Below are 14,823 nucleotides of genomic sequence, written 5' to 3'. Positions count from 1 at the left end.
TCATTCTGAAGACGGTAAAAAGCAATTTAAAGAAAATTTGGCTGCTATAATTTTAATATGTATATAATGCTAGAAAATATTGTCTTCTGTATTTCAAAATTGAGACAGTGTTAAGATTATTGTAACATCTAAAGTTGGTTCTTTGTTAATAGCATTCAAGACTCCCATTATAATAGCCACAGCTGTTTTATTATTTGCAGTTTCAGTTATTTGTACACACAATGTCTTTTATGCTGTTTTGGCAAATATATTTCTTTCTGATGGTATACATGTATACTTAATAACATTCTAACATCTGTGCTCTTAATGATAGCTGGATAGTTATCTTTAATTGTTCTGTCTGTCATGTTTTTTATATATTTATGATTAGTCAATAGAAGATAACAATGTGTTCTTTGATTGATCAAATTTCTCCTTAAGACTATATTTTGATGTAATTTGTGATTCCAACAGCTTCATAGTTTCTAGTAGCCAGTGCTTAAAATAAGGATATAACCAAAAGACTCTCTATTGTACTTTCATCCCATTTCCCCTTTTACAGCCTTTTGTTTTGTTTATTCAGTTGGCATTAAGATCCCTAGGAAAGGTGTTTTACAAAATATTGTTTATCATGTGACTAAAAATATTCTCTTTGATTCTAAACTTCATTTGCTTTGAGGTATTGATGAGGTACACATATTGAAAAGAGATAAACATCATTGAAAAATGCTTAATTCAACCAAACAAAGCAAAGATAACAACTCAAAAATCAATAAAATATTTGATGGGAAACTGATTGATATACTGAAATCTTAATTAATATTTGAAGGAGACAATATGGTGATGGTTAAAAAAGAAACCAATTTAGCAGACACACTTCTCTCTTTAATTAACTTCATAACTCTTGTTTCATTGAGCTGCTGGCTCAGGGGTGCTAAGGCTAGACACAGTAACAAAAAGGAAAAAGCATTTTAGAATATGTCAGTGTTGACACATACACTCTGATATTACCCTTGGAGTAGATTAAGTCAAAGTCTCTTTTACATTCTTTTTAATTTTTTCTTGAAGTAGAAAACTAGTATTTATTACTTATTTCCAGGTTCTTTTTGTAAGTAGGTTGTAAAAGTGATTACTCTATAATTTTAGGTATTAGTTATGTCACTGTATTTGGGAAGTAGGTTGATATTACTTGTAGCAAACCAGATTTTCAATCAACTGATTATTGAATATACTTGACGAGGTCACGGGATTACTGATAGTTGAACTAAAACCCTTTTAACTGATCTGGGACAGGTTTCTTTCAAAAATTGGTGTCACTATCTATTAGACTTCATCATTTGTGATGTTTCATTGTTGTTGTACATTCTTGTTTAAAAACCAAACAGAAATGCACATTCTTATTTTCTTTCTATGTTATTTTTATTTCTCTTATCAATCCTGCTACTTTCCAAACGTTTTCCCATAATTCATTGATTAATTGTGTGCTTTGTAATGTTGTGATGTTTATTGCTCTGGTGGTTAAGCTGGCCAAAAAATCTCTATGCACTTTCTTTAAACATCTTCTAATGGCTAAAGATTAAAGCCTTTTCTCATACCTTTGTATCCTTTCCTTTGTTTGATATTTTGTTTTAACACTACTGTTCTTTTTGCCATCTCGTTTGCGTTATGGTATTGCTTGATTTTCTTGGCTTGTTTTCTCTTCTTCTTCTTCTTTGTCTCATATCCTTACTTGTATTCTCTGTTTCAGTTTCTAGTATGAGTGTAGTAAGATCTTTTCTCAATTTAGTGATTTCCATTATTCTGATTTTGCCTGCTAGGAGTTTATCACTGGTGTTTCTTTTGTTGTCATTTCTATGTGTCATTTTTCATTTACCACTTATATATTTGTTGTATACATCAAATGGCTTAGATCCGTGACATTTATTCTATAATCTTTGATTATTGATTCATTGACATTCTGTATGGCCTTTTCAACTCTTTTGTCACAGGTGTCTTTGGTATTGACTTTCTGATGCAAGCATTTTATTGTCTCAGTGTATCCCAACTGCTGATCAGGTTGTCTTTCATTTGTCAACAAATTGTCTGTTTGATTGTCATTATCTGTGTGCTTTTATTCATTGAAGCCTGGGGAAATTGATAACCTTTACCTACACATGCTTGCCAATTTAAATGTAGTTGTATGGGTTTGAATTTCTATGATTATTCATATTATGTCATCTAGTGGTTGTCAATTGTTTGGCCATGTATACTTCGTCTGGCAACTGCTATTTCATAATTTCTAGTTTCACAGTTCATACATCATATTAATAGCAGTTTGCCATGGTATTTTAAGCACACCTTGAAGTTGTATCTAACTACCTCTTTACACTGTTCTTTATATAATCTAAGTTTCTGTGTCTTTGTAAATTCTACTTCAAATGTTATTCTCCTTGAAGTTCGATTTGAGGTATCCAGTGGTTCTCTTTAGAATTTATCAGGTCAATAATAGAATAAGATTAATACATACCTGTCATCTCACAACCTGCTAGCAATTACAACTGCTGTCAACATGTACTTTCCATACCTTATGTGTGCAAGATTTATCCTAAGTGAAGAAATCTTGCACATGCAAAGTGCAAATTTCAAATGTAATCTAGTTGTCATGTAATTATTCATTTGATACTACCTCAGCTTGTTATTGAACATATTTTCCTTGCATTCAAAAGAGATTTTCTCTTGTGGTTTACTCTTTTATCCATGGAACTTAAAGAGTTTTACTTACATGATGTCAGGTGATAGGAACAGTGGAAATCATTACTCTACTCTGTATAACACTGTCTTTAACTATTAATATTATTAGTACTATCACGCTGAATGATCTTTAAAAATTCACTATAAATAACATGCCTAGCAATAAGATCAATTAGTTTTTCTCTCTGTCTTCCTTTGTTTGATTATTTTTCTGACCTTCAGAGTCACAATTGATAAAGAGACAGACAGACAGACAGAGCCTTTTTACTACAGGAACACAACAAAATCATATTTTTTGGAATTATAATATATAGAAGGATATTAAATACTTATTAAGCAACACCTGAAAAGGGTCAGCATTAAAAAAATGGTTTTGTACATATTTTCTTTGTTACATGGAAAAGGAAAAAGTCAAGTAATTTAGCTTTTATATTCAACTAATTAGAAAAAAAGACTAGATACACAGACTCTGAGGGCTAGCTCCCCACTTTGCTGTAATTATTATAAGGTTATAAGTTCCAGCAATGAAAGGTGTTCCTGGGATTTACTGATAGAGAAAATGAATGATGAATCCATTTGTAAAATAATCTTTTTTACCACTAGATGGCTGAAATGAATAAAAGCTGATATAAACTGACATTCTACCCTAAATGGGAAAATATATCTCAACTGTTTAATACTGTACAATCTGTGAAGAATCCCAGCATATAACAACACTTGATAGGTGAATTTAGAGGAATTGTGTGTAAAGTTGCTGAACTACTTCAAATAGCAGCCAAAACTCACTCAAATTACTTCCTACTATCTTAAAAAATGGACAGCATTGAACAATGTTGTCATAAATATGCAGAAATTTGGGATGATCAAGATGAGTGACTTTGATTGTGGATCCCTTCACTAAGGCCTGACCTAGGGCTAGCAAGGAATGAATGGGAAATATGAGAAATGATGTGTATTTCAGCTATTGATGACATATTTCTTACATCTAAATATGTTTATTTTCCCAACCCAATAATGCCTTGTCATCAATAATTCTCTCTCCTTCCTCACATCTCTCTCTCTCTCTCTCTCTCTCTCTCTCAAATAAGTGCACCCAACATATACATGTATTACACCAAATCAGAAACTAACACAAAGAATATATTACAAAACACCCACAAATCTAATAACCACAGAATACACTTCAAGCAACCAATGTAATAAATATACAAATTTCATTGTAAACATAAAAATTGAAACTGTTTCATTGAACACACAAGTACAAAACTTTCTCATCCGTTGACTATGCATATACATGAAGGAGCCTTTGTAATATATTTTCATACAAAATGCAAAGCAAAACTAGATAGAAAAATATCAGCTGATAATACTATCAACTTATAAAGAATTCCACAAAAAACAATAAAAATTATTAGTTGTCGAAGCTAACAAAATACAGACTAAGATTCAACACACAAATGCAACACATAGAACAAACTAGGTAAATAAAATGGAGTTAGTAGTTAAACAAACTGTTAGTTCAGTAAAGAACCTTTCTTTCAGTTACATCACTGTCATGATTACTTGATGTCTACTATAAAAATATAGCAACAAAAATTGCCACTATCATCATTTCACTCATAAGATTAGACCAAGTATGTCTAGAAATATTAATTAACTTAGGAACATATTCATTCCAAATAAAACATAAAGGACTAGCAAGTTGGTAGGAAAAGTCCTTAATAAAGACTAAATTGAAATGCTGTCATGTCTGATACAATCTGTTTAAAAGAAAAATTGTTCCATATATATATATATATATATATATATATATATATATATATATATATATATATATATACATATATATATATATATATATATATATATACATATATATATATATATATATATACATATATATATATATATATATATATATATATATATATATATATATATATATATATATACATATATATATATATATATATATATATATATATATTTTCATATATCATAATAAAATATAAAGATATCTCATAATGTAAGACTGGTAGGCACATATATATGCACACACTTATATATATACATAAGTACATATATACATACAAATGTATGTGTGTGTATATATATATTTATACATACATATATCTATAAATATATACATATATATGCATGCATACATTTATAAATATATACATATATATATGTGCATACATATATTTACATGGACATATATACACACATACATAATATATTTATACACATATATATAAACATACATGTGTGTGTGTGTGTGTATGTATTCATTTTGTTGCTGCTCAGAAGTTTCTTGCAGCATAGGATTCTTCAGGTGATGAATTGATGAATGGAAAAACTTGATTGATGAACCAAGAAATAACAACAAACACAGCAAATTATTTGAAATATTTTTAAGAAAGAGTACAGCAATGTGAGGTTGGCATGCTGTTGATGGTTGAGGAGAAAAAATTTCTGTAATAATAACTACTTCTCACTTATGCAGGGTGTGGAATACATTACTATGAGAAAGTCAGTGGTGGTTAAATATTAATACAACAAAGAAGAACCATTATTGTATGGTGTTACATGATGTCTGAGATCAATGATCTGTATGATCAGTCTGCAACAGAAATAAGAGGAATTTATTCATATGCCTGCACAGAGACAAAACTTTTCCCTGCTTATGTAACATATTCAAGCATTGAATCAACTTCTCTGCCAATCATAAATTACATCTCTTTACTCCATTGGAATATGGCGTTTTTAGTTGTAATGACACTGCAGCTTATATGTTGACAAAATCATTGAAAAGCCAGCATGCTTATAGTTTGGGAAACTTAATCTAGCAGTATTATCTTTTTTTAATATCTGAATTTCTTGTAAGCATATAATTATGCTGGTTAGGTTCAGAGTATCATTTCAAAGGGATATGTTAAGTATTTTTTTCAAAAACAACTGAAACAAAAAAATATATTATGGTTCTTGATTTTCCCAAAGAAAATTATTTATAATTTTCATCCATTACAAAAATGTTGTTAACAAATAAAATATAACTTACAGAAGTGTTGGACAATTTCCCTTCAAGTTTTTCCAATTTCATTTGTCTTCTCTTCTCTTCTCTCTGGAGGATACATAATAACCAAAACAGAAATATCAATTTACATACACATCTGATCATTTCATATGATAAAAAATAGGATTTCAATATATTATTATGGAACGAAATATTTAACAACCTCTGGTTCAAGTTTTTCCAATAAGTCTCTGTTGACAACAAAGAGCTTCTCTTGTTGAATTCAACACAGATTGTGTGATACATTGAAATAACATGCATACAGGATGCAGAAGATAAAGGATATGTTAGAAACAAACAAGGCAAACACGCTCCGCAAAATAAATTTGTTACAGTTATATAGAAATACATAATGCAATGGCATATCATAAGCAGATATAAAAAAGAAGTCAATATGTAGGACAGGAGTGGAATGTAATTCCATTTGCTGCACTAACTGTAAGCTATGGACACATAAGAAATGCAGTGGAATCATTGTAGGTTATCAAATAAGGTTGCTTTTGTGTGTGGCGGATGCACAGGAGCAATAAGTACTAAGAGCACAAGGGACTTAAACTCTCTCAAATGCCCAGGAGGATCTCTTGAGGTAGTACATAGTTTCTGCCATTTACGTGACCAAATTAGTAATTATGGTGGATGCTCTGAAAGTATTGTTTCTAGAATAAGAATAGGACAGAGAAAGTTCAGATAACTACTACCATTGTTGGCAGCGAAAGGATTCTCTCTCAGAGTGAAAGGGAGATTGTAAGATGCTTGTGTGAGAATAGCTATGTTACATAGTAGTGAGACAGGGAGTCTGACTGTGGAGGACATGTGTAGACTGGAGAGGAATGAAGGCAGTATACTCCATTGGATTTGAAACATCAATGTGCATGACCGACAAAGCACAACTGTGTTGAGAGAAAAGTTAGGCATAAGAGGGATTAAAAGTGGCGTGCAGGAGAGGAGAATGCATTGGTTTGGACATGATGCATATGAGTGAAGATAATTGTATACAGTAGAGCCTGTCACTGAAAGTGGATGGTACCTGTGGAAGTGGGAGACCTAAGAAGTCATGGGATTGAAGTGGTGAGGACCGATCTTAGGATGTTGAGGCTTACAGATGAAATGACAATGGACCCAGATGTTTGGCAATATGAAGTTCTAGAGAAGACCCATCCACAAAACTAAGTGCTAGAAGAGTTATGTCCCACCCACATGTAACAACACACTTTTCACCCACTTTATCCTAAGAAACTGAACTACAACTCCTCTTCTAAACTTTCTCTTCCTCACATTTCCTCTTCCTCGGATGAAGGAAGTTCAGATAACCACTATCTCTGTTAGCAGCAAAAGGACTCTCAGAGTGAAAGGATGATTGTATGATGCTTGTGTGAGAATAACTATGTTACATGGTAGTGAGACAGGGACTCCGACTGTGGAGGACATGTGTAGACTGAAGAGGAATGAAGGTAGTATGCTCCGTTGAATTTGCAACATCAGTGTGCATGACCAACAAAGCACAACTGTGTTGAGAGAAAAGTTAAGCAAGATACCTGCTTCTGTCTCTTTGTCACACTAAACTTTCATCCTCTGACATAAGTTCCTCTCCTCAAATGCCCCTGCCCCTCTCATAATTCCTTATCTTGCAAGTTACTTGGTTAACCTATGATCGTTTTCCAATCCCCTTTTTTGCCCTCGCTGTCCAACTCACTGTATCGCTGCTCCCCCAACCACAACACCCACACACTATTTTTCTACCCAGGTTCTATACTCAGATCCTTGTTACTTGTGAGTATATGCTAGAATTACACCATCTCTCTTCTGCTCTCTCGCTCTCTCTCTCTCTCTTTCACTTTTGCTGTTTCCTACTCTCTCTCCTTCTCTTGTTTTTCCTCTGACTAGGTAACCAAGTATCTCTCTCTCTCTCTCTCTCTCTCTCTCTCTCACTGGGTAACCATGTACCTCCTCTATAGCAAGACACCTATTTCTGCCTCTAATTCACTGTTACACTCTAACCTTTCATCATCTGATACTGGATCACCTCCTCTAATGTCCCCTCTATTATGGCAAGACACCTGCTTCTGTCTCTCTGTCTCTTTGTCACACTAAACTTTCATCAACTGACACAAGTTCCTCTCCTCAAATTCCCCTGCTGTCTTGCAAGTTACTTGGTTAACCTGCCAGTGCTGGTGCCACGTTAAAAGCATCTAGTCTATACTGTAATGTGGTTGGTGTTTGAAAGGACATCCAACTGTAAAAATCATGTCAAAACTAATGTCTGTGCCAGTGCCATGTAAAAAGCACTGCATCCAATCTGCAGAGTAGTTGGTATTAGAAAGGGCATCCCATCATAAAATCCCTGCCAAAGCAGACACAGTAGCTTAGTGTAGTTTTTCTACCAGGCCAGCTCCTGTCAAATCATCCTACCCATGCATGCATGGAAGATGGACGTTAATCAATGATGATGATGATAAATATAGGTGTGATAAAACAAACAGGATGAACAGAAGTCAATGAGTATATATATATATATATATATATATATATATATATATATATATATATATATATATATATATATATATATATATATTTAGTACTTGTAATTGGCAGAAAATTACTAAAGTAAGTCAAGGACCAAGAACTTCATGCATGGCACTTATGCACAAAAATCTCAGCCTTTAAGCAACATTTGTAACTTACTGCCAATTAAATTTTGCAAACACAGACACTCACCCACATACCCCTCCTTACAAACAGCACTGAAGCAGTGCTTTCAATGGCAGTACTACAAGAGAGAAGCTGAAACAAGTAAAAGTGTATATAATTATCATTTGTTATCTGTTTTACATATTTTTTCTCAATGCTAGTGTCGGTAGGAAGATTTACCTGAGGCACTGTTGTATGACTGGATGCTCTTCCTGCTGTCAATCCTTTTAGCTACTTCATATGACAAAAAGGCACGTGTATGTGTGTGTGTGTATACATATATATATATATATATCTGTGTGTGTATGTATGTGTATATATATATATATATATATATATGTATGTATGTATATATATGTATGTATGTATGTATGTACATATATATATATGTATATATATATATATATATATATATATATATATATATATATATATATATATATATGTTTATATATATATGTTTATATATATATATATATATATATATAGGCGCAGGAGTGGCTGTGTGGTAAGTAGCTTGCTTACCGAAAGGACATGTTTTTTGTCGCTTCCACTTCACGTCGCTGAATGCCAGCGTCGTGAATTTTTGACGTACAACTACAGGTAAGACTTTTGTGTTTTTTGGGATTTAGTGGGGGTTTGTTGCTCGTATTTATTTATATTTATTTTTATGTCGAACAAGAAATCTCCACTAAATTCCATGCATTTGTTTGCCACTTAGCGGTGAGAAGAGTATTTTGGAGGTATCACTCCTCCAAAAATTGTGAACTCGATTTGTAAAAGTTTGTTGTCTTCAAGTCATGATTTGAAAACTACAAATAAATATTGTGAACTTTGTTTAAAAAAGAAAAGGAATTTATTGTTTTCAAACCAAGTTTTGAAAGCTAATAAATTTGAAGAAAAGTCTTCCTTTTGCTTTGAACTACACCACGTGGAACGACGCAAAGGATTTAATTTTTACAAGCAAAGTGACGATTGCAGCGGAGCCGGGATCAAATCGGGCCGGAGTACCGTTGTGGCCTGAAAATTTGTTATTCTGCCTGGAACTTTATATTTTATTTATTCTTTCTGAACTGTTGTATTTCCTTTCTCCTTCTTTTATGAACTGTTTTTAGTACGAACTGTTTATTTTATTTCTTCCGCTTTTTTAAACTGTTCTCTTTTTTTGCCTGTTTTAAAAATTTTCGTTGTTTAACTTTTATGTGGACATTTTTATCATGGCAGAGAACATAAAGAAAAATAAGGCCACTGCTGTGGAGTGGGAGATTATCCCACCCAAGAAGTGGTTAAATGATTTCAGGGAAAGAACGGTGGTGTTGCGGACCTATGCTAGGTTACTCGACACCATTACAGTCTTTCCCAAAGTGGAAATTGAAAAAGAGTTAGCAGAATATCTGCCAACTATTAAGTTTATGGCAAGGGGTGTAAAATACGCGACGGTTTGGTTGCTATTTGACACCCCTGAGGTGGCTCACAAGTTTGCGAGCCAGCCTTTAGAAGGGGAAAAAATTCTGTTTCTTCCCACATACTGTGGGAAGAAATTAACTAGGGCTTGGATCTGTGGGCTGCCACCCGGTATAGAACCTGATTGGATAGAGGATACTATCCGACGGGGGGCTGGGGGGCAGTGGAGCCAAGCTCTTAAATATGAAAATGTTACCTACAGCTGATTGGGTTGGGGCAAAAGCGGTTTTGACCCTGTGGACCCAATCAGCCAGGGATCTGGTATTTCCGGATTTTTTGAGGATGGCCGGCCAGAAATATCCGGTAATTCTTGAAGGACATAAACCCAAGTGCCACCGGTGTCTGAAGCCCGGTCATATCAAGAAAGACTGTCCCCAGGACCAGAGTAAGGTCCTGGAACATTTAACAAATGTTGTTACCCCCGCTCCCCCAGTGGAGGGAGAGACGGAGGAAGTCGAGGAGGTGGAAACCTCCTCGAAAAAAGGAAGAAGGTGGGCAACAATGGTTGGCCACCGAAAATCGTGGGGGAGGAGGAGGACCTTCCAGCAAAGGCGGAAGTACGCCCTACTCCAGTGGCCCCAAAGAAAAAGACAAAAAAGAACGAGGCATGGCCGGTGCTCGATAGTGCACCGTCGGCGTGTCCCGACACTCCGTTCGTGGGAATTGTGCCACCAACGGAGGAAAGCAGGTCGGCGGGAATTGTGCCGCCGACAGTAGAAGCTGTGGGCTCACCCTGTGAGGAAAAGGATCAGCTAATCCTATTCCGAAAGGGAGGGGCTCAGTAGAAATTTGTGAATAAAAGGAAGCGTCAGAGAGAGGGAGTCCTCAACTGTACTAAGGATCCGGACTGGCCTCCGCAGGTGTCTGCGGCGGTCGTGTCGAGTAGGCACTTAAGTGCGTTAGTGAATTCCTTCCCCCTCGGCGAATTCAGTATTGAAAAGTGGCCCGACCCAGACCCATCGTTTTGCTTGAGAGAAGCGAAGGCTATATCGGGCGAAAAAACCTAAGAGGACGAGTGCCTCATATTGTGTAATGAAAAATCGTAAGAGGCAAATGCCTTAATTTATGACTTTTTATGTACGAGGTTCATAGCCTCAATGTGAAAATTTAATTTTATAAAGAACAGTGTTATAGAGAAGCAAAGTTCGGCGGGCGGCTTTTGCCTTCTCTCATTATACCATCATATTTATCATCCATTTCATCTCATTAATGTTTTTGTCCAGCCCGTAGCTACTCTCTGTGTACTGCCTTTATGGCAAATTGAAATGAAATAAAGTAGCTTGCTTACCAACCACATAGTTCCGGGTTCAGTCCCACTGCATGGCATCTTGGGCAAATGTCTTCTACTATAGCCTCGGGCCGACCAAAGCCTTGTGAGTGGATTTGGTAGACGGAAACTGAAAGAAGCCCGTCGTATATATGTATATATATATATATATGTGTGTGTGTGTTTGTGTGTCTGTGTTTGTCCCCCTAGCATTGTTTGACAAATGATGCTGGTGTGTTTATGTCCCCGTCACTTAGTGGTTCGGCAAAAGAGACCGCTAGAATAAGTACTAGGCTTACAAAGAATAAGTCCCGGGGTCGATTTGCTCGACTAAAGGCGGTTCTCCAGCATGGCCGCAGTCAAATGACTGAAACAAGTAAAAGAGTAAAAGAGTAATATATATAGGAATACAAAATACAAAATGGCTGATAGTTAGCAAGGTGAGACACACATAAGAAAGAAGGAAACAAAGGACCACTGATGAGGTCACAGAAGTGTGACGAAAGAACTCTGGCCGAAATAAGATTAAGATTAAGATTAATGTAATATAAAGCTGAAAAAAAAAAAAAAAAAAAAAAAAAAAATTAACACCAAATATACAGTGCGTGTGTTTTTATTGGCTAAACTGGCAATATGACCATCCCCAAGTACAACAACAGTAATATATATATATATATATATATATATATATATATATATATATATATATATATATATATATATAATAAGAGACACTAACTACAGGGGTATCATAATACAGTGACAAATGTCAGTAAAGAAGTGACCTGAAGGAGAACGATGTCTAACAATACAAGAAGATAAACAGAAGGGTACATCAGATAGCAACAAATCCCAAGCAATCCCTCATTACTCAAGCACTGTGATGGGAGATAGTTGAGTGTAGGGTAGAGAGATAAATATAGCAATGTTAGGGAGACAGAGATGGGCATAACTAATGTTCCCTTGCTTGCTCTTGTGACAATGGTAATAATGAATAGAAGAGAAGACAATAGAGGTGCCAAATAGATAAGAGGGACAGTGAAGGGTGGTGCAAAGTGTACAAAAGGTCCAGATGTACATATAAATTATGTATCCAAGTTTCCAGCACTACTCATATACATGCTTTTAAATACATTTTTCGAGAAAACTGTATGAGTATGTAAAAACTTTGAAATGAAGGTTAAAAAAATAATAAATCTATATTAAGTTTCAACATGTACTGTTTACCAATGGTTACACTGAATAAACTTTAACTCTTAACAAGAAAAAAACTGTTGAGAAACTTTCCTTTTCAATCCAATGAAGAGTGATAATTGAAAGTGAGCAAAAATGTTTAATTCTCTATCTCACATAAATAAGCAATATTTATAGATAATTATATCAACTGTTTCTCATCTGCAAATTAAAGAATTAATTAATTTCTAATTAAATTAAGATTGTTCAAAGAATGCATCTTTTCAGAGACAATCATTTCACTACGTTTCTCTTAAACACAAACATGTTTATGCTTTATATTTTCAATTAAGGTACTAATTAATTTATGATTAAGCTAAGTTTGTTCAACAAAGATTGTACATATTACATTACATACACACACACACACACACACACACATTAAACTCAAACACTGTTTTCACTCTGTTGTGATGTATTAACAAAGCTACGACAAAATCACTCCAAAAATAACCAACATCTTTATCTCTGAAATGATTTGAATAATGTTATAAACAAACATCAGGCAAATATACCTATGTTAAATTTATTTACATAGATTGCTTAGATTTATGAGCTAAAGTCTGAAAATTCTTACAGTATGAGCAGCTACTGCTTCAAAGTACTTGATAGATGTAGAATCCATTCAGGAGACAACTCACCAGATTGACCTTCTCAGCAATGACTAAAAAAAAATAAAGAACTTCCCTGAAATTGATTGGGAAAGCTTTCATTGGCCATGAAGTACAGATGATTTTTTTTTTATATAGTGCTGGATTCAAACTGGTCCCAAGTAGTCACCTCCCCACAAGAGGTTACAACACATTGGACCTGCTCTTTATTACCATTCCTGAAACTTATCAGTATCACAACCATGAAACCTTTAAGTAACTCTGATCGTGCTATGATTATTGCCAATTTGTCACTTGTGGGCAGAAACAAAAAGCACCACCACTAACAAACCACTCACTTTGGCTAGAACAAAGCAGACTGGAACTGTTACTGTGATGAGTTACAACATCCAGACTGGTTTGAATTTTATGATTCTGGAGACATCAATACTGTTTCAAAACATCCTCAGTGCAATCTGGGTCACATGTGAAGCATCAGTACCACTCAAACGCTCTAAAAATCTCAAAAGTGCAATTTGGAAGACTGCATCAGTTCAACTTGCCAGGAAAGATTGTTGTGATGCTGAACAGGAATGTAGACTACATAGAACAAATGATAGTAGAAGGTACAATAGATCATCCAACCATCTTAAGCAAGTGACAAAAAAGGAAGTGCTTGAGTTTGAACAATGTATAGCAACCAGCCCTGACAGCAAAATGTTCTGGAAATATATATGTTCAAAGTAGAGACCTCACGATTTTGCTTTCGTTTGCCCCAATAGGTCTTCGCAAGCCGAGTTTCGTGTCCAATGAAGGAGACGACGTTGGCATGGGGGCCAGTTGTCGAATTTAGTTCGATTTCGATTTCACTTGCCTCAACAGGTCTTCGCAAGCGGAGTTTAGTGTCCAATGAAGGAAGGTACGCATAATTATTTATGTAAATGTTTAATTTGTAAATCAGGTAATATGGTTATGTTAATTTCTAGCATAACATCACTGAAATGGTGAGATTATATTCTGTGTGGTTATAAAGAAACATACCAAATTAAATAGTGCTAGAACAATTGTCCATGATTTCGCAATAATTTTAAAATCAAAGATTATGTATAGATTTTTAATACTTTCTCCACCCATTCAGTATTGGACCTACTAATACAAAATACTTGTTAAGAAATTAGAATTAACATAAGATAAATTAAAATAGTCAGACAATGATTCAGCCTGCAGTGTATCTTGATATAAGATATTTTAGCAGGTTATAAATGTGTACTGTAATACAGGTAAAATTCACACACACAAAAAAGTAATAATATTAAATTGATAAGAAAATCAGTATATTTTGGAGTATTAGATTTTAGCATTTTCTTTTGAATATTTTCTATTTTGAACCACTGCAAAAGTTTTCTTATAAACCTTTAAACAGTACAATTATTGTAATTCTTCTGTTGATCTTTGCAATGCTTTTGATTGATTCCATTCAGCTATTTCCCAATTCATATCACACAGCTGGCAATGTTAGTTTGATACACAGAAACTATTGAATGGTACACAGTCAAAAGATGATTATAAAGAATGAGGTGAACAAAACCAATGAACTGTTCAATATTGACATATGAGCACATCAACAGAGAGAATATTAAGTTGTATCACACCTTTTCAAACAGCTGCTGTAAACTATTTACTTTTATACCTCCCCGACACAACTATCTAGAAAGACAAACAGCTAAGAGTCTCTCGTCACATACTGAGATACTTATAGCTGGCTTCTAATAACTTCAATGAGCTATGTGAGG

General features: G+C 34.4%; 1 protein-coding gene across 1 annotated transcript in view; it reads right to left on the bottom strand.

Annotated features, from left to right (window-relative positions):
* Positions 1–14,823, bottom strand: part of LOC106867874 (uncharacterized) — a 217,265-nt gene that overhangs the window by 162,629 nt on the left and 39,813 nt on the right. Inside the window, exon 4 of the mRNA XM_014912934.3 lies at positions 5,771–5,833. Coding sequence (XP_014768420.1) covers positions 5,771–5,833 — 63 coding nt within the window. The remainder of the gene's footprint in view (positions 1–5,770; positions 5,834–14,823) is intronic.

This window comes from Octopus bimaculoides, chromosome 5, assembly GCF_046866305.1.
Source record: "Octopus bimaculoides isolate indiv1 chromosome 5, ASM4686630v1, whole genome shotgun sequence".
In the NCBI taxonomy this organism is placed as follows: domain Eukaryota; kingdom Metazoa; phylum Mollusca; class Cephalopoda; order Octopoda; family Octopodidae; genus Octopus; species Octopus bimaculoides.
This window is presented reverse-complemented; position numbering and strand designations above follow the sequence as displayed.